The sequence below is a fragment of the Tinamus guttatus genome, unplaced genomic scaffold (assembly GCF_059628265.1).
Source record: "Tinamus guttatus ecotype Peru unplaced genomic scaffold, ASM5962826v1 Tinamus_guttatus_pri_ptg000806l, whole genome shotgun sequence".
NCBI lineage: Eukaryota > Metazoa > Chordata > Aves > Tinamiformes > Tinamidae > Tinamus > Tinamus guttatus.
The window spans coordinates 829,332-849,831 of record NW_028289340.1 but is presented as its reverse complement, the minus strand read 5'-3'; the positions used below and the strand labels follow the sequence as shown (position 1 = coordinate 849,831).

Here is a 20,500-nt window from a genome sequence, read left to right as displayed (position 1 = left end):
GAGCAACTCCACCATCTCACCTTCCCAGCCTGTCCTTCCTAAAGAACACATAGGCTTCCATGGCAGCGCTCCAGTTGTGTGAGCTACCCCACCATGTCTCTGTAATTGCCATGAGATGAATCAACACACTTCAAATGCAGTGTGTTGTTGCTGCAGCCTCCCGTGGGGCCGAGGAGCTTCTGGCTAGGAGGACAGGGAGTATTGGAGATGCAGAAGGATATGGGAGCTACTTGGCTCTGATGGCTCCCAAGTCTTCAGCCTAGTGGGAGTTTGGGTTTAGGGCAAGCGCGTGCCTTGTCCGTCAGGCTGCTTTCAAAGAATCAAGGCTGCTTTCCTGGCAGGCATGAGACTGAAGTGAGCAGCTACCAGCAAGAAGGGTTTAGCAGGGGGGTGGATTAGATGATCTCCAGAGGTCCCTTCAAACTTCCAACCCTTCTGGGCTTCCAGGAAGGGAGGATTTGGAGGCTGCTGCTGGACCTGGGTGGCTAAGGGCCAAGATAAGGACAAAGATAAACCTGCAAACTGTGTTTTAGAAGGTGGTTATAAAAAGTGTCATAGCAATAGATCCAAATTAATTTTACCTGGTCTCTGGAAATGCTCTTTCTTCTGTAACACAATGGCTAGATCAAACTCATTGAGAGGATTAGAGTTTGGGTTTGTTTGCTTTCCAGACAGATAACACTAGAGCTTAATTTTTCTTTCAGCACCCTGCCAGGCATCATTTTCTGCGTATGTGTTTTTTTTTTTCAAACTTTTAAAAACTTTCTTTAAAAGCTAATGTTAAAATCACAGAGAGATTGTAAAGGAGTTCAGCATTTTTCAGCTAGGTTTTATTCCGGCTTCACGACCTCTTTTTCCAGAATCAGAAAGTGATGTCCGAGACATTAACCTGAAGACCTCCGAGCTCACCAAATGTGAATGGTGCAGTGTCCGAAAATTACCAGTGGTTTTTCTACAAACGGTACCGTCAACCTGCAGCAGCCTCAGGGAGCAGCTGAAGATGAGTAAAGATAATGTGTGGTATGAATGTAAAGGAGACAGTAAGTAGATCCATTTTAGTCTATTATTTTATCTTAAATAGTTTTCTAATATTTGGGCCATGACTGAGTATCCTAAAGAATGAAACTGGCATCACTGGCTGAGCAAGTATGGGATTTTTCCAGGCAGTATCACTTCTTTTGTGGGCTGGTTGTACATTTCAGAACAGCTTGGGAAAAAGTTTTCTACTTTTCCAAATCTATGTTAGTTATAGTATTTAATGAGTTTAGTACCATCGTTTCAGAAGTTACTGTGCTGAAAGAAAACAATTTGTTTGTTTTGCTTTTGTATTTATGGGCCTCACTTGTCCTGACAGCTTTGGTATCTTACCTCTGCTTTCAAGGTTTTTCTGCTTACAAGCTTCAGTTTGAGTAGAAACTCGGTGTATTTTTTTCCGTATGCACGCAGTGATGTGATATAGGCAAATACCTAGTGGAAAATAAATATATTTTACATATCAAAAGATACATATATTTTTATTCTAACATCAGTGTAATTTTATTATGAGACAAAGTGCATTGTATATTTTAATTCGCATAGTGCTTTTTCCTTAAATAGACTTCTTCAGGTGAAATTTGGTGGTTATTTATGCTTGTACTCAGCATACATAAATCTTAGTAATGGCCTGAAAAGGAGGAAGAATGCTTTTGGCAGTCTCAGAATTGTGCAATTCCAAAGCAAAATAATGTGGTGATAACCCTCTCCAGCATCCCCGAAAAGCCCTGGGCTGTAGGGATTACTGCAATTACAAAAGTAAGAGGTGGGGTGAATAGGAGCAGTGCTGAGGCCAGTAGGGATTAGGGGATTAGACCCCAGGACTCCTCTTTCACAGGTGAACAAAGGGAAAATTCCTAACTTGTCTGGAGAGGAAATCCTTCCTTTTCCACATTCCCTCCTGCCCTCCCTCTTTGACCGCCCAAAATTACGGTTCCAAACCAGTTTGCTTAACTGCTTCATTCCATGAATACCTTGTGGTAACACATTGGCCCTGTGTTTTCCAAGCAGAAGGTGTGAATCCATAGCTGTGTAGCAGTAATTTACAGGTGCCCAGCTCCCAGGAGGGAATTCACAAAACCCAGGTAGACGCCTGAAGCCTGTGCACGTGTGGTGAACGGGGAGGATTCACAACGGTTAGCGTGCCGAGTTACCAGTGACCAACAAGAAATGATTATGTGTGTGTGTGAATTTTTTTCTTCTCCTGCAGCTTTGAATTAGCTGCCACATGATACTGGTATTTGCAGGCTGAATCTTATTCCGTAGTGCTTAGATTATTCTTGGGGCTTTTCCCTTTTTAAGATGATGAGTGTTTATATGGTGGCCAGTCAATCCAATTCACATTCTGCAACTTCTGGTAAAGTTGTAGGCTGAACTGTTGAATATAAGTTACTGTACCAGAAGAAATACAGGATATATTAGGAGTAGCAGGAGTAGGCATGAGAGAGCGAGGGGCAGCATTTTGTTCTCTAGAGCTCACCATAAGAGGAGAGGTCCAGTGTTGCACGTGGAAAGCCAGGCCCAGAGATCTGGGTTTCTTTCTTGAAGGTGGTGAAATCCCTTCACATGTAAAAGGAAGCAAAGGTTGTGATGAGTGGACATTTTAAATCTCTTTTCCTTGCACTCTTTAAAACTGGTTTGTTGAGCCAAGAAATAGAAATGTTGTAGGATTTCATGGCAGCACAAATTTGTTCAAAGAAAAATCTTTCTTCTGTGTAATTGCCATTACTGTTTTTGCAGTTATTATTTACTCAACAACGTGTATCTAGCATCAATAAGAATAGTTCTGTTAGAACTCCAAGCTTTGAATGTGTGCTATGTAGTTCAGTATCCACTCTTTAAGAATAAACCTTACTTATTTTACTACTTGAATGCAGAAAGAGCCATCTCCAATGCCCTTTTCAGTTTACTTTCTAAGCAGCAGTTAAGGTTTTGTTAAGCTGCCAGTTAAGGTAGCAGTTAAGCTACGTGGTAGCTGCCACAAGTTAAATTGATTTTTTCCCACCTGTCCCTGATGTTGAGAATATCTGTCACTGTCTGGAAGAGTTGCTCTGTTGTTACTGGGGCTCTATCATTGTAAGAGTTATTCTTGGGGCTTCATTTAGTCCGAAGGGTGAGTTTATTTTCTGTATTGTTTTTGATTTGTATAATTCTCAAAAAGCAGTATTTTTTTTTTGTACTCTGGCCTTCCAAGCAGAGGATAGACCATGAGTGAGGCTGAATCATGGCATCTCACAAGCTGTTTCTAACTCAATTCAGTGTGTGTTGTCTTGATCCTTGGATCTGTCTCTCTCTCTCTCTTTTTTTTTTTTTTTCTTTCTTTCTTCACTCTTCTTCCTTATCCCTTTGAAAGTCGGAGAATACTAGGCTGGACATAAATAAATGGAACACTGGTGTTGAGGGGGGCTATATACGTTGAAAGATATTTAATAATAAAAAAATCTGCTGTGAAACCAGAGATATGCTTCATTGCATTTCATTTCATTGCTACTTCTGTGTTTCTTGTCTTTTGCTGGCTGTTTTTCTAGTAGACTAGGAATCACTAAAATTATCTTCACATTTAATGCTGTTCTCCTTTTTTGGTGTATTTACACAGATGAATGTGTCTTCACTGTTGTTTTTTTTGTTTTGTTTTTTTTTAACATGAAACTGCTGTAGCGTTGACCTGGGAGGAGAAGTTAGGGCATGGTATTTCCCTGCGTTGAGAGGAAACTATGCTGAGGGCACGATCTTTGCAAGTGTATTAAAGCAAGAATGTAGCAACTGTAATAAGAAAAAGGGAAGGTGCTGATTAGGGACTGACCCTCCAGATGCTTCTCTGACCTCACAGTCAGTGCATCTTTTAAAATGTATTAGATGTAATATTGTATAATTTTAAATTAAGGCAGAAATTGACGGAACTTTTTTGCAACTTTATGTAGAAAGGCTTGGTATTTAACTCTTCAACCTGTAAATTGCAAGTGTGTGAGTGGGTGCTAGTGTTCTGTGCATTGCCAGTAACGTGTGCACGTATGTTGGCCTAAGGTTCTTTGAAATCTGTAGTTTCATAGTTGAGCCACATTTTACTTTGTCTCTAACTGGATAATTTTCTGTCTCCTTTTACTTAGGTCAAGAAGAGCAGTATATCATTCTGATTTTTGAAACTGGCCTCGATCCTCATGCAAACTCGATCTTTGAGAAAATTATTACTGACATTGGTATTAGAAATAATATTTCTGACTTCTTTGTGAAAATTTCCTTTGAAGAAGCCAATGGCAGACTGGTTGCATTTACAAAGTGCTTGGAAGACAATTCCAAAGGAAGCCCCTCTCATAGAGAAAACAAAATAAAAAATGTAATTATGTTTTTATTTTAAAGCAAAGTCATTATTTTATTTGGATTATAAATGCCACTGCAGATAGTGTGCGTGTTCACTTAAAGGAAAAAGGAAAAAGAAATCCTCTACTGCTCTTCTGGATTTTATGTAAGGTTGCCAGAATGGGCACACAGCAGGTAGCAGGGTTCTGGGAAGTAATCTCTGGATTTGCAGCATCTTCATAGTGTGTTTAATTTAAGGATGTATAGTCATCTGCAAGTAATATTATGATTCAAAAAGAAGAATGGAATGAGAAAGTTGTAATGTAATTAGAGAACATAGTTAATTTCAAATTTCATCTACTGGTAAAACTGTAATATTTCAAGAGAAATTAAGTTGCTATTTTAGTTGATTGCAGTTAGTATTTTCCTTAAGCAAAACTATCTCTTAAAGAATTCAAGAGTTTTGAGGTTCTGATAGAAGTACAGACATAACTGTAGTAAATTAAGAAAGAAAAAACTTGAAGCATTTCTCAAATCACGGAATTTTCCACCTCTGAACTTCACAAAGCTGTTAATTTTTTTAATAAATTTGAACATAGTATGCACATTAATGATGAGATTATGTTTTTAAGGTTGCTTCTGAGCCCAAAATGCAGCAACGGAATAAACAACTACCATATTTTGATGATGATGAAGAAATTGGAGAACCACATACAGTATTTATTGGCCCCATAGAAAAGTATGATGCTCCTCTTTGCCCTGTAGCAATTGGAGGGTGCGGGGGTACTTGGCATTTATTACTGAGTGCTTTTTTCTTTTCAGATTAATCGTTTATCCACCACCTCCTGCTAAAGGTGGTATTTCTGTGACCAATGAAGACCTCCATTGCCTGAATGAAGGAGAATTTTTAAATGATGTTATTATTGATTTTTATTTAAAGTAAGTTTTATTGAGCTCATCTTTTTTTGTTCTCTCCTGTGGATCTTGAAAATTTATTGTATTAAAACTTTATAAGTCAGTTGATAACACTTAATCTTCCAACTATGCATGGTATTTTTGCAAGAAATTTTGGTGCCTGCTCTATCCTGCTTGTCAGAGACATGGTTCTTACTTGGAGGAAAATGGTTCTTGAAAACTTCTTCACATCTGAAGATGACTTTGAACTAGAGAAGAAAAAAAGTCTTTTTTCTTCACGTTCAGTTGATTTGTCCAGGATCTTTGTATTCCCCACAGTTTTGTTTTCTTAGCATAATCTGTAAATTAAACTTTTAATGTCTCTGATTCTCCAAATACAAGAAGCATATTAAGCCATGGCATAACTGCTGGTGGTGTGTGTTTGTATGTATATATGTAATTTTCAGTATATAAAAATAAATTTTACAGATGAAAAAACACATCATCATGTTGCTTGAGCAAAATATTTTATATCTTCAATTATTGGAACAGATATCGCATTAATACTTATTAATGAGATCTCTGCAGTTAGTTAGTTAGTCCTGGTATTGTTGTAGCTATTTCATTTTCAGGCTATCTAAATAATCTAATGGTTAGATACCACTGTGAGGCCGGGGGATTCTTTTACTCGTGATTTGGGCAATTAATGCTTTTGAGTTAACACATATTTTTTCAATAAGCTGTTTTTAACCTGTTTCTAGTTTTCGATTTTATTATTATTATTATTATTATTTTTTTACCAATTAGGTATTTGGTACTTGAAAAACTGAAAAAAGAAGATGCTGATAGAATACATGTGTTCAGTTCATTCTTCTATAAACGCCTTAATCAGAGAGAGAGAAGAAATGTTCATGAAACCTCAAACCTTTCGTAAGTCTGTTGCTAAGACCAGATTGTCAAAAGCAAAGTATAATGAAGGCTGCTAGAACAGATGCTCACAGAAATAAAGTACTTGGAAACAGCTTAATGGGTCTAGCAAAACTATAGGAAACATTCAGACTTAAATTTGCACAGTATATGCTCAGGAAATCTTCAGAAATTTCTAATGTGAAGCATCTGGAAATATTTTAAATGAAAATAAGCCACTCTGCAAATCATGTTTGGCTTTCTTCTTGCAGAATACAACAAAAACGACATGGGCGAGTGAAAACGTGGACGCGTCATGTTGACATTTTTGAGAAAGATTTTATTTTTGTCCCCCTTAATGAAGCGTAAGTAAATGTACCCTTTCATCATGTGCAAAGGCTTGGGCTTCGTGGTTCTAAAATTGAAAGATATGTTGTACCATTACTTTTAATTTAAAATCAAAAGAATCAGAATCTTTTTCGCTGATAAAGTTTGCACTTTTCTACTTTGTTTTTAAGGATGTTGTTATAGTTCAAGAAATGTTAGGCAATATGAAGATTGAGCAAATTCTAGAAATTCCTGTCTTGGACTTGCTGTACTTTAATATCTACTTACAGAGAGCCTTTTCAGACTCTCCCATAACTACTAATTCGGGTAATGTGGGCTAAACAGCCAGAAGGCAGTCCAGCTGCAGTAAGTGAAGGGGGAGACAGGACTCGTGTACAGAAGAATTAACTCTAAAAGCAAATGGATGGTTTGACCATGACTCTGCCAGTGTCCTGTGGGCATATAGTTCTTTGTGTTCTCAAATGGGATAGCTTGTAACATTTAAAAGAGCAAGTTGTTTACCTTTCAGATAAGGGTTAATTTGCTGGTCTGTTTATATAGCTGGTAATAAAACATATGTTAATTGGAAACCCCATAACCCAAATTCTAGGATTTGGCAACACTTAATGTAATGTTCAGTTCTGTGGTAAATCAGTCAAGACAAAAGGTTATTTTGAAAAGCCCCTTAGTCTGAACAGCCATTGACTTTTGATGGACCTGAGACTTTTTAATCATCTACTTAATGTTTTTAAAATATCAGACTCCTTATTTTTAGCTACTACTTTTTCTTTTTTTCAAAAACATTTTGAAATGTGGCTTTGTTTGCATAATACATAGCTAGACTTTGTTTTGCAGTTGCTACCCTAAATCGCAGAAACCTCAAATATTCTCTAAATCAGGTTAGTCTTATATCCATGCAAAATGTCTCAGTCTCTGAGTTGCGTTTCTCATTGATTGGAGACTCAGTAAGTGAAATCTATAGTGGCAAGAAGATAGGAAAACAATGGATCAAAATTTCTTTTGTGACCCGTTCTGGGATAGGGGATATTGCTATTTTTGACCCTGAAAGGGTTAGAATATCCCTTTTGTTTTCTTGTGGTTCTTTTAAGGGTGAGCCGTGGTATTACCTGCCCCACGGTGTGATAGCGCTCGTCCCTCTGCATGTTTCAAGTATGCACAGTTGGAAAACCTACTAGAATAAGGGCAATTCAGCTGTATTGTTAGGTCTGGCTACTTGTTTTACTAGATAGGAACTTCTAGAAAAATGTCCATAGCCATAAAACATGAAAGCTACAATTCAATTCATGCAGTAATGAATAATATTTTCCAAAGGAATGCTTAATTCAAAGGATTCATGTGTGAACTATGAGCAAATTGAAATATTTAGACGTCTCTTTTCAGTTAACTGTATCATGTGAGTGAAAAGCAAGCAACTGTCACAATCCATCTTTGATAACTATGGAGGGTAGCGTTTAGTTTTGTGTGTCTTTGTTTTATTTTGTTGTTTATTTTAAACAGTTACTAGTTACTTATTCATATATTTTTCCTTTGCAGTGCCCACTGGTTTTTGGCTGTCATCTGTTTTCCTGGTTTAGAAAAACCTAAATATGAACCAAATCCTCACTATCATGAAAATGCTGCAACACAGATAAAATCTTCCTCTTCAGATGGAGAGCGCAACACTCCATCTCCTTTGCCAAATGAGTTTGAATTACAAAACTCGCCTTCCAAGTCCACGACGAAGAAGATATTGACCAAAAAATATAACACAGCTTTAATTGACCCAAACACTGAAGCAGAGGACAGTGAGTCTTCGTGTTGTAGGAGAAGTCCCTGTAGGGGAAAAAGTGGCTTCAAGAAACTAAATCAAATAGACAGTGATGTGGAAGAACCTAACACTGTGCAGTCAGCATGCCATAAACTTGACCATAGGGCTCCAGACGAAAATGGTATACAGGGTGAATTCACAACTGCCAGCCAATCTCTTGGTATGTAATTGTAAAAATTAGGAGATTTCACAGCTCCTTCTTGCTTTGCAATTGCATAAATGCTGTACTTTGAACCTTGAGTAGCATGCGGCTCGAGTGCTCACAACATGACTAATCTACCATTGCATGTAAAATGTTTTTAACAACTGTTGACAGGTCTGTCATGACGTAAAGCTGGGGATAAAACACTGTTTTCCCAAAACAGATAAATTCCCACGTGACCTTTTTTGATCCTGAATCATTTTGATCCTGAATCATCCTGAATCCTTGAGACTGGAAAAGTTAAGGAAGGAAGAGCACTGATGATGGATGTTCATAATGTGTGGTGCTTGGGGAGGTGAACTCAGATTGTGTAAACCACCTTAATTCTAATGGCTTCTAGCATTTAAGGTTCATTTCAGTATCTGAGTATCTTGAGTTCATTTCACCTGCTTTAGGATGCTGGTGGAAGATATATGAAAAGACTGAGTTTTTTTTTTTTTTAATCTCTTGTATGACCGCTCTGTCACACTTCTCCATGCAGTAGTAGCCATCTCTTCTGTAGAGGAAGTTACCAGTAGTTGCAGTGATCTGGAACAGAATATGCACAGAAGTGAGTGAAGGAGATGATGACATAGTTTTAAAGAGAAGTGAAAGAAAAGACTCCTGTATTATTTGTGCTCACTGCAAGGTTTGGATCCCCTTGAGTCATAGACATTAAAACATCTGGTAGTGCAAGAACTTCTGCTTTATGCACTGAGAATTCCTACTGATATAATTGGCTTTAAGCTTTATAAGTAACTGCACAGTTTCATAGTAAAAAAGTCTGAAAAGTTATATGGTTTAATCTGCATACTGCAGGACACTATGATTTAACTCCAATGTCTTAAGGCTGTAAACCATGTCTGTTTTCTAGCCTAAACTTATTCATGGATAAAATATACTGAGCTTGTTTTTTCATGACAGCATTGTCTGTTTTCCAGGTATTTTTCCTTTTAATTTATTCTAGTCTGAATTGATTTTGCAACCTAGATGTGATGGGACTGTTTATAGTTTAGCTAATATTGACTGTAATTACTTTTTTTTTTTATGATTGTGTTTTATTGGTTGCTGCGGGTCATTTTGTCTCTAAAACACTTACACTGTTGCTTATCCATTGCAGGTGCTCTTGGGCTAATGCAAATTTTCTTATTGGTCACAGTCTCATTTTGCAGACATGCAAGAATGAGACTGTTTGAGACTGACACTCAACATATATTTAGACATCCATATGTAAATATACTAGGTGCATAAATTCCCATCCTCCCAGATAGGTGATGGAGATGTGGCACTTGGCTATCCTGCCTGTCCTTCAGTTCTTTCCCTGAAAGGTCCCGAATCCTAACTCTTAACTGCCAAACCTGTGCATATATGCTGGATATTTTAGAATATTTTAAAAGTGCCTTTTTTTCAAAAGTAGAGTGAAGACTAGAGAGCTCCTCTGCTCACCCTAAAGTAGTCACGTAGTAGCTACTCATTGAGTAGCAGTCTCCTCTGCCTATGGTTTCCCCTTAATATTGTAAGACCCTGGACATCTCCTACACATCAATATTTTGATCTCAGGCCTCATCCTGGTGAATCACTTTGATATCAGTAACAGATGATACCTAAATAACACTGAAGCGATTAACCAAAGTACTTTTTTATTATTCTTATTACTTAACTAATCAGATTTTTACTCCTTAGTGCTAAAAAGCCATTCAGTTCTTGGATGATACTGTGATACTTCTAAGTACCAATTTTTGTCTTCTAGGACTGTATCATCTATAAGCTGCATTATTGTATGGCCTACTTTTTTGCTGAGGTCTTTTTAAAAATACTGAGCAGGATTAATTCCCAAGTTTGTCCCTGTGGAACTCCACTGATAACCTCTTTCCAAACTATTCCTTCAATTTTGAATGCAGTGCTGCCTCTCTAACTACTTCATTGTCCTGTTCTTGTTGACATCTTGGTTTTCTTTAATATCTAATAGTTCCTCCTCCTCTGTTTTTCTCATGGCTTAGATATTTTCCTTTTCCAGGAAAAGTTTTCTTATATCAGTTAGCAGTACCAGACTGTACTGCTGTAAAGTCCTTATGGAACTGCAGTGGTAACTTCATGATGTGTGTTTTTTTTTTTTTTTTTTTTTTTTTTTTTTTTAACATATATATATATGTATACATACATACACACACACACATATATATGTATACTTTTATTTTAAGTTTTTCTCAGAGTAAAGAACAATTTGTGCTGTGTTACTTAGAAGCTTTTCACTTTAGGCTTATATACATGAATCAAATAATGCTTGTCGGCTGTATCACAGTTATTGTGAACAACCCTTAGCAAACTTGAGGTATTCAAAATTAGTTTGGTCTTCAGTGATGGTGTAATATTTGATATTTAAATGTACTACTGTCTACAATTGATACAGATGGCTTGCATAAAATCAGACTAAACTATAGTGAAGATTCAGCGGATGGCAGCAAACTAAATGAAGATGAGCTTATAGATTTCTCTGAAGACCAAGATAACCAGGTAAAAAAAATATATAAATGTTATTTGGAAGCTGTAAATGGAAGCTGTTATTTTATGTTCAGAACAGACAATTAAAAAACTGTATAGATGGCAAGTGTGCATTGCATAAAGCCAGTCTACCTTTAGCAGTGTAAGAGGCAAAGCACTTATTACTTACAAAAGTTTGTAATTTAGCTGGAAAAAAAAGAGGATTGTACATTCTTTCATTGAACTGTTTAGTAGGAAACTGCTGTGCTGATCTTGAATTTATTTTTGAATCTTTTGCATAGTGACAATATTCTACAAGGATTTTAGTTAAACTCTTTTTTTTTTTTTTTTTTTTTTAAAAAAACAACTTTCTCTCATTTCACCTCATTTCCCCACGTCTGCTTAAACAGAACCAAGAACAGGTAACTCTTCTTTCAGCTCCATTTCTTGGATATAAACAGACACATTAATAACTAGGTGCTACTTTCCTGTTTTGGTTTATTGATGTTTTTCTAAACAAATTTAGATCAGGAGATCTGATCAATATGTACAAATACCTGAGGGGTGAATGTAGGGAGGATGGGGCCAAACTGTTCTTGGTGGTGGCCAGCGACAGGACAAGGGTTAATGGCTGTAAGTGGAAACACAGGAAGCTCCATCTCCATGTGAGGAAGAACTTCTTTCCTGTGAGGGTGACAGAGCCCTGGCACAGGCTGCCCAGAGAGGTTGTGGAGTCTCCTTCTCTGGAGATCTTCCAAACCTGCCTGGATGCCACCCTGTGCCACGTGCTCTAGGTGTCCCTGCTGGAGCAGGGAGGTTGGACTAGGTGATTTCTAGAGGTCCCTTCCAACCTCAACCATTCTGGGATTCTGTGAAATTTATGAACAAGGACTCCTAATCAAGTAGTGTTCCTATTCAAGCTGCCGATTGAAGGAAGTTTGGAAGTTGTTGTTGTTGTTGTAGAGGGTCTCTGATCATTAAAGTGTCCTTTACTGACTCTCTCCTTGGGTACGAGGGCATTATTCCCTCGTTCTGTAATGCTAGATCAATGTGAAGAAGTTAGAAGTTCAACAGTTACTCTTCTTAAGGGGCCTTCCTGTTCCTGTTACAGGTGTATGACTCCAAGTTGTCTGAAATAAGGAATCAGAGGCTATCAGATATGCAGTCTAGGAATTACCTATTTTTCACCTTTAAGTCCAGAGCAAACAGTTATTTTCCAAAGCCTGCAGCTATTTACAGTGGTTTCCAAACTGTATGTATGTCCCTGTACACACACGAAACCTTCAGCTTATGTTGAGACTTGTGTTTTCAAACAGACTAAACCCACCTTTCCTGTCATGTTACATGACAACATTCTTTGATTCTTCCCTATTTCTTAATAGTTGCTAGAGTTCGCTGGAGTTGGAGAGGGTGAGTGGGGTGTTTCCAAGCTGCAGCATGTGGCATGAAGGCAGTGAAGAAAGCACATGGTCAGCATGTGTTCCTTGAGAGGAGGAGAAGATGCTGATTTCCTGGGCTGCACTGTAGCTTGGAATTTGGCTCCATTTGAAGCTGTTGTGATATTTTCTATCATGAACAAATTGAGTACAGAAATGGTAGACTGTGGCAGACAGTACACTTTCACATCTGCCGCAAATTGAGTTCAGACTGCAATAGAAATGGGAGTACTAGGAACAAAACAGTGTTTTTAATACAATAAAATACTGATGGCATAACATGAGGATTTCAGTCAAGGCCCCAGCATTTTAATGAGGTGTACATAATTATCACTAAAAAATTTCCAGACAATGTTGATGGGGAATGTTGATGGGGATTACTCTTTCTAGATAGCATCTCTTTCCCTGCCATGCAACGGTTTGTGCTATGTGTAGTGAACTCAGTGGTACTCTTTAAAGGTAAGGAATTGTGTGGATCATCGGAGTGCTTTTAAATGCAAGCACAATCCTTGTGCTTATGGAACTTCCGTATCCTTCACAGCAATAAATATTGAAACAAAAAGGTTAAAAGATATTGCGGGTCTCGCGGCGCGTTGGTTTGTGTAGCATCACACCAGGTTGCCTTTGGATTTCGCTTGATCAAAGAACCAAGTTGGGACAAGTTGCTCATTGCGCATTTGTCTCTCCATTTAAAATCTCAATTAAAACCTATATTGGAGACGCACCCATTTGGGACAGCAGTGCTTTGAACAAGTTGTGTTGGTTTTAGGGTTTTTTTTAGTATTTTTATTTTTCTCCTCCTCCTATTTTAAATGGTAAACAGCGTGTTTCATTTTGTGTCATGAATGTCATGGATTTCAGAAACACAAGACTGAAGTTGGTAATGCAAATTTTATAAACAGCACATGGATTTAGGTGAAAGCTATCACTGCTTTATTAAATTTGATGTTATTTGTCTTGAGTAATTTCTTTTTTTTCTTTTACATTTATTTGAGAAAAAAAGAAAACTTCTAAATACATGTAAATGTGTTGCCTTTGTAGGAAGACAGCAGTGACGATGGTGGGCTTGCAGACGACAACTGTAATTCAGAAATGGGACAGTGGTACCTGAAGCCTACTATCTGCAAGCAGTAAGTATTGCAAGAATTAAAATAGACTTCAAACTTGAAAGCTAATGAAATTAAAAAGGCAGTAATTAGGGAAAATTACTGGAATTTGAGGGGGATTTCTGTACTTGATTACCAACTTTGTAATCAACTTCAGTGAACAGAGAATTTAATGAATAAAGCTACAAGCAATGTGATAGCTGTTTGGTTTCTGTTAAGCCTGTGTGCTGCTTCAGATTATGAAGAAAAGTTCTTCAAATAAAGCTGTTCTTTGATACCTTGCTGTCAGATTCCCACAACGGGAAAGTGCAGAAGAATCTTTAAATGTATTCTTATATAGCAGAAAGCAGAGTATTTTGTTTCAAATAAAAATGTACTTAATTTATTTTCTCACACTTTGTTTATGTATTCTATTATTTCCTCCTTTGTGGAGGATGAATACTAAAAGGATAACGGTGTCTGCAATATATTATTATGGCGTAGGATAAAATTATATATTTGTATGTGCTGTGAAATGTGTATTTTATTATCCATGATTATTTGCATACAGGAACAAAACCCATCTGTATTTTGATTTTTAAGAATAGTTTGTCATGCTATGAATTTATTTATTCAATTATGTTGTCCCATGCTGCTGATGGATTATTTATACATAATACTTATAATTACAAGTAAAACCTAAACATATTAATGCAATTGTATGCATAGATCTTAAAAGCAGCACTCGTGCAGACTAATTTGGAAGTACCAACAAAACTACAGATAGATGCATGCAAATATTTCATGTCTCTGTTTATTATTTTATGTCTGCAAACTAGTAAAGTTTTGAAAATCCTGTTTTCCTAAAGGGACAGAATTAACTTGAAGCTTAGCTGAAAGTACACTGTTTATTTTTTAAAAGTCTGACCTTTAATTATCTTGTCCAGTGATTTGACAATCGTGTTTTAAGTGTATTCTTTCCTTTGATAAATGGTGAAACCCTCACAGAAAAGACATGTTCATGAAAATGGGCCCTGTGTTTAAAATTTAAAATTGAAACTTTTTTATCAACTTGAACAGGATTGCACACAGTTGAAATTTTTAATACAGTTTAATTGTGGCATTCGAAATTATTTTTCTTCATCCATAGGTAGGATTTTACCTGGGAGAAGCAATGTAGTTCACACACAGTTCTTCCAAATATAAAGTAACCTCCTGGGCAAATAAGAGTATTGCAGATGAGCTCTGTGTGACATTCCCTGTGCAGTTGCTCCTACATTCAGTTTTCATGGCACCTGCAGAGGACACGCTTTGCTCTGCCCTTCCTCTTGCACCGAGTGTGCTTTGTAAGGTGCAGCATGACTCTATTTTCAGTAACCTGATGGAGTAAGTACCTTGCCAGTCATTTAAATCAAATAGATGAATATTTTTACTTCTGGGTCCTCTTCAAAGCTTATATTAAAATATTCTCTAAACTCAATTCTGCGGGTAGGAGTGACCTTTTCTGGTTCCCTACTCTCTTCTTCTGACCGCTTTGAGACCTTTTGCCCCTGTAGCTGTTACTAGGGCTATCAGGTCACAGACTGGATTCCAGCTGGTTCTTCAGCTGGAGCTCTCGTTCCCTTGGGCCCATCAGTGTCTGAACTGCTCAGAGCAAAGTCTAACTCAGTTACTTTTCAAAGTTCTTAGCAAATTTGTTACTGTACAAATTTCTTAAGGCCATGTCAGCTGGTTGCAGCAATTACATAGTTGTGACTGAAATTCTGCATGGTCTGTTCTATGGGTTGTGTGCACCCTGCTCAGTGTCTGGGATCTCAGAGTGTTAGGTACATTTAATGGCTTTGCTCCACAGTCCACTCTACTTGTAGCTGTAGAAGCACTAACAGAGAAATCTGTCTGGGCCAGAATTCCTTTTTCTTGTCTCACTCTATTCAGAAAACTAAGCAGAAGTAACAAGTGGCTAGGAGAGCTGGAGCATTTGCGCTGTAAACCCATACCTGAAGTTAACCTGAGTCATGAGGTTGACTTAAAGAAAAGCAATCAAGTTCATTTCAGATTGGTGTCTTTAGGAACCAATCAGTTGACAGTTTGTGTACAAAAGGTTTGTCCCCAAAGTTTGTCTCTTGAGGTCCACACAGCAAGCTGTGGGTATCTACTTCTGAGCATGAGATCCCCAAAATAATAGTTCTTTTGAGTGGAACAAAGCACAAAATTGCGTAGATTCCAAGATGGGTTCATTTCAACACTAGTCAACTTTGTGGACCTTTGTAGGTAGCACAAGGTGCAGTAGATGGAGATTCAAAGACCTTCAGAAATTTTTCAGGTTTCATGAAGAACATAGGTCCTCACTCAGAAGTCCCCATCTTTACGATGCTGTTCTGTTTACCCTAGGACCTCCAAGTTCCTTTACCTCTGGAAAACTGTAACTGATTTACTGTTCTCTAGATCTCTACTCATTTATACCAGAGGAGAAATCCCTAGCTGTCCCCGTATCTGGGTTGAGAGTCAGAGCCCTAAAGCTGCACGGGTGTTCTCAGCTTAGGCACCCTTGGTGTCCTGGGCACACCAGAGGCCCACCCAGTGAGAGAGACGTCTCAGCTAAGGCATGCACTTTCTGTCAACTTTCCTGAAAAAGCCTCTGCAAACTGCAGTTCCTCTCCTTATGTTTTACCTCCTGCCTCTTCTGTGCTGTTATTTTCCCTCCTTTAAGAGGTCATGCAACTTCTGTTTAGTGTGCTTTGGTTTTAGCATCACAGACAGAGACCTTCTGGTTAACTTGAACTTGATTATCTTTATCAGTGCTCTGCTGTTCTGTGATGCTCCCAGCCTTTAATGCAGGCTGCCTCTGCCAGGTGCTAATCCCTCCTAGTGGAGATGGTGCTTCCCAAACTAGCTCTCTGGTGGGCTCACTTCTGCAGACGCCCACACCTAGTGTCTCTGGAGGTGCTGCAATCCCATCTGGCCAACAGCTGCCCCTCTGGGAGGCTGTTTGTAGGTGCTGTATCTTTCCAGTGTCGTGGAAGTGTCCCAGATATCTTGTGCTCTAAAATAGCACTATATGCCTGAGGGCTTTTTAGGTAACTAGAACTTGCCTGCAACAAATGCTTTCAATTTGACACTAAAATGTCTTCAAATTTGCTGTACCTAATGAAAGGTTAAGTCTAAAGATACCTACTTTGCATTTAGATACCCCAGTTACGAGATTATAGTGGCTTTGGCAAAACTATGTAGTATTGATCTAGTTTTGTTCAAGATCACATCACAACTGTTTCCATAGCTGCCTGTGAACTTCGTTTTGCACACTGCTGTAAAATACAGTGTACCTAAAACTTGTGTTCTCTCATAGGCCTTGCATTTTGCTTATGGACTCACTGAGAGGCCCTTCCCGGTCCAATGTTGTGAAAACACTAAGGGAGTAAGTTTTATATCTCTCAACTTTTTCAAAATTATGCAACTTAAAAAAAAAAAAAACAGTTTTAATTTTCATGTTTTTTCATTGTAGGTACTTAGAGGTGGAATGGGAAGTCAGGAAAGGCAATAAAAGAAGCTTTTCTAAAGATGTCATGAAAGGTTCCAATCCCAAAGTGCCACAACAAAATAACTTCAGTGATTGTGGAGTGTACATATTGCAGTATGTGGAGAGTTTTTTTGAGGTATGTATTTTTTATGTCATTATTGGCGCAGTATCCTGCGGAAATCAGATATGAATTAGTGAAATCATTACAGTGATAAAAATCTCTTTACATGTTATTGCTATTTTTATATATATTTTATGTATGCATTATCATGCATAATAATGAATTCTTTCTGGGAGGAAAAAACATACTATCATTTTTAGTTGTATATATGTACCACAATAGGAAGACATGGAATTTTCTGATAAAATGTGGAGGAAAAAATACTTTGTCAGGGTGCAGAGAGGATTCTCAAATCACAGAGCTTTCCTCCAAAGTAATGTGAGTGGAAAAGTAAAAGCTGTGCTGACTATCTTGCACTTACTGTGCTAATAATTTTGGTTGCAAATGTTTTTAAAAAACGCACAAATCTTATTAGCTTCTTTTCAGCGGCTGCAGAAATGGAATTGGGGCGTGCGCGGCCGTTGCTGAGTTTGAATTTTGTGGGTAGCGCACGCACATGTTCTTAGGTGCAAGGATGAGTTTGAACCGTCCTTTTCAAAGGCAGTAACGGACAGCGCCGGAGCCCTGCCGAGAGCAGCCCCGCGGGCCGCGGAAACATGGCGGCCGCCAAGCCGCGCCCCGCGGCCGCCAGGGGGCGCTGCGCGCCGCGGCCGCCGCCTGAGGAGCCCGAGGGAGGCCCGGGGGTCGCCCCAAATGGCGGCCTGGGAGATGGCAGCCCTGAGCGGCGGCCGCCAAGCACCGCGGCTTGGGGTGGCTCGCAGCGAGGGTGCGCGGCGCGAGGAGGAGGCTCTTCCCTGGGGGCAGCCGCCTCCTGCCGCGGTGTGCACTCGCGGGGCAGCCGGCCCGGTTTCCACCCGTGCGCCTGCTTTTACTCCCCCAAATTCAACCCTCCCTCTCAGAAAAGGCCCTGGGTAAGGATGTGTCCACGTTTCATTTGAAGTATCTATTTTCCGCAACTGCGCTAATGAGGTTTCATTAATGTGCCTGTTCCTTGCCTGGCCTGTTTGAAAACAGAAGGTCTAGAGAACCTGGTCAGTTTCTGTCCATGGTTACAGCCTCTTTATGGTCATTTTTCTGAATCTACCACAGTTAGAATTAAATAACAAAGGCAGTTTATCATCGGATGTTATTGCCGATTTCAGAATAATCATTATGTTATTTTTGGATGACTAAGTTCTAGCAAGGACTGGCTTTTTGGGTGAAATGTAAACAAAATTTCATAGCTATTTACAGTCCTGAAGGTAGAGCAGGAATATATTGCCATGGATCCTGATCTGCTCTGGATTTTGATGCTAGTCACCTTCACAAATTGTTATTCTACCATTACAGCATTTTTTTAATGCTTTCTCTCATAAATTTGTGCAGCTAAATGTTTTACCTAAAAGATGTAGCAAACTGAGTAGGTTATTTGGGCACTCTTGTAACCAGAACTGACCTGGATGAAAGGTATTGTGTAAGTACTATGACTTGCTTTATTTGACATTAACTGTGCATGTACAAGATACCTCCAGTTGTGGAAGCCATAGAAATTTAATTTCAGGCAGAGTAAATGTAAAAGGAGGAGTGTACTTTTTCCTGCTGAAGAATTGTTTCCAGTTATTCAAGTTACAGCTCCTCACTGTGCTGTCCGAATAAACTTTCTTTTCAGAATCCCATTCTGAGTTTTGAGCTACCAATGAACTTAACAGACTGGTTTCCACGACCAAGAATGAAAACCAAAAGAGAAGAAATAAGGAAAATAATCCTGAAACTGCAGGAACAGCAGAACAAAGAAAAGAAGGGACAGAAGGATCCAAATTCAACAGAAAGATCTTTGCAGGAAGGAACAGAACAACTTATAAACAGCAGCTCAGACTGAACGTTGTATCTGTTGCATGTTAGCTCCACAATCAAAATTGAAATACACATTTTGTCTGCCCAGACATAAGAATTGGCATATTCTCTGCTCAAAGTTACTTGGGAATGTTTAATGCCTGTATAAATGTGTGTCATAAAATGGATTAATTCCCGCAAAGATGTGTATTAAGTAAGTCTGTACATATGTTAATGAGGCCAACTTTTTCAGCATTTGTAATTACTTTTTTTTTCCACTTGTTAGGGAGCTTTTGTTATGTATTTCTGTTAATAGAACTAAAATAGCAACTTCTAAACATAAAGCAAATAAAGAAAATATTTATAGGATAAAATGGTTAACTTTTTCTTTTTCAGTAAAGTTGTAATGTTACAGGCTTAAGTAACACATAGGGAATGATTTGGTAGTAACATAATTCATATTTTGACCCTATTTAGTTGCCCTTTACAAGATTATTCTGCTTGCGCTACAAACAATAATATGGGTAAGTGTCTCCATGTACCAAGGCCTCAGAGAGGGTGATTCCCATCCTCACAGTATCTCAGTGTAGGCAGTGTAATAGTTAATAGGACTGCTTCAGATTTGGGGTTTTAAAAGATATGCATTGCAATTAAAATTCCACACTTGCTTTAGTGGGACGGGCTAGGGAAAGAGGGAGAATGCTCTTTGACCAGAGATTACTATACAAGCAGTATTATAAAAGTGGTTTCAATGAAGTGATCTTGAGTGATACTATTAAATCATATTTTGTGGATCCCAATTGTTGTACAGGTGTATTTTGAGACTTCCTTCATTATAAAATTGTATTTTGGTAAGTGTACTTGGAATAGCAGATTGCCCACATTACATTTTCTATGTTACAATTCTGAATGTTACATTCATATGTGCTTTATCTAAGTAATGAACATTTAAAAAAAAAAGTGTATGATTACTATTTTTTGTAATATCCACGCAAAAATACCAAAATATCAGTGTTCATTGCTTGCTTGTTTGTTCTTGGCTTTAGGGAGCGTCAGACTAATGTTTGGGATTTGTTTGGATGTTTCCAGTGTATTTTGATTTGAAAAGAATCTAAAATTCCACTGTTGTTCATAGTGCAAACTAAGCCTTCTGTCCTTGCTAAAAGGGCTTTGGTGTTCAAATGAGGGGAAAAAAGAAACAGCTTGTGCGAGGACATATATATTTTATATATATATGTGTGTGTGTGTGTTTATCCAGTTTTAGATAGAAGTTCTTGAAGGGAACCAGAAACTGTGTCTTCCCAGAAACAGATGTGTCAAGGGAGGAGGGGGGCCTTCTGTCCCTCCTTGCAGATCCTCTTTTCTCTCCTGACTGTCCTACTGGGAATGTAATTTGTCCTTCCCTTCTCCCAGAGAGAAGCCGCAGAGAATTCATTAGCTGAGCTCTGTCTTCCCGAGGTCCGCCTTTCCACACAGGCTCATGTGTCACCAGTGCTCGGGGGTCTCCGTGGGGCCCTGGGAGCTCCGTGGGGCTGCCGGGGCGCTCCCGCACAGGCGGGTTCAGCAGGGCCGCGCGGTGGCAC

General features: G+C 38.6%; 1 protein-coding gene across 3 annotated transcripts in view; it reads left to right on the top strand.

Moving 5' to 3' along the window:
- Positions 1–19,717, top strand: part of SENP6 (SUMO specific peptidase 6) — a 68,804-nt gene extending 49,087 nt beyond the window's left edge. For all 3 annotated transcript variants that reach the window (XM_088537538.1, XM_088537537.1, XM_088537539.1), the window contains 12 exons: positions 861–1,040; positions 4,140–4,366; positions 4,962–5,068; positions 5,152–5,268; positions 6,031–6,153; positions 6,402–6,494; positions 8,011–8,444; positions 10,876–10,979; positions 13,424–13,512; positions 16,814–16,882; positions 16,970–17,120; positions 18,754–19,717. In XM_088537538.1, the coding sequence (XP_088393664.1) occupies positions 861–1,040; positions 4,140–4,366; positions 4,962–5,068; positions 5,152–5,268; positions 6,031–6,153; positions 6,402–6,494; positions 8,011–8,444; positions 10,876–10,979; positions 13,424–13,512; positions 16,814–16,882; positions 16,970–17,120; positions 18,754–18,963 (1,904 nt within the window). In that variant the 3' untranslated portion in view covers positions 18,964–19,717. The remainder of the gene's footprint in view (positions 1–860; positions 1,041–4,139; positions 4,367–4,961; positions 5,069–5,151; positions 5,269–6,030; positions 6,154–6,401; positions 6,495–8,010; positions 8,445–10,875; positions 10,980–13,423; positions 13,513–16,813; positions 16,883–16,969; positions 17,121–18,753) is intronic.
- Positions 19,718–20,500: the final 783 nt, after the last annotated feature.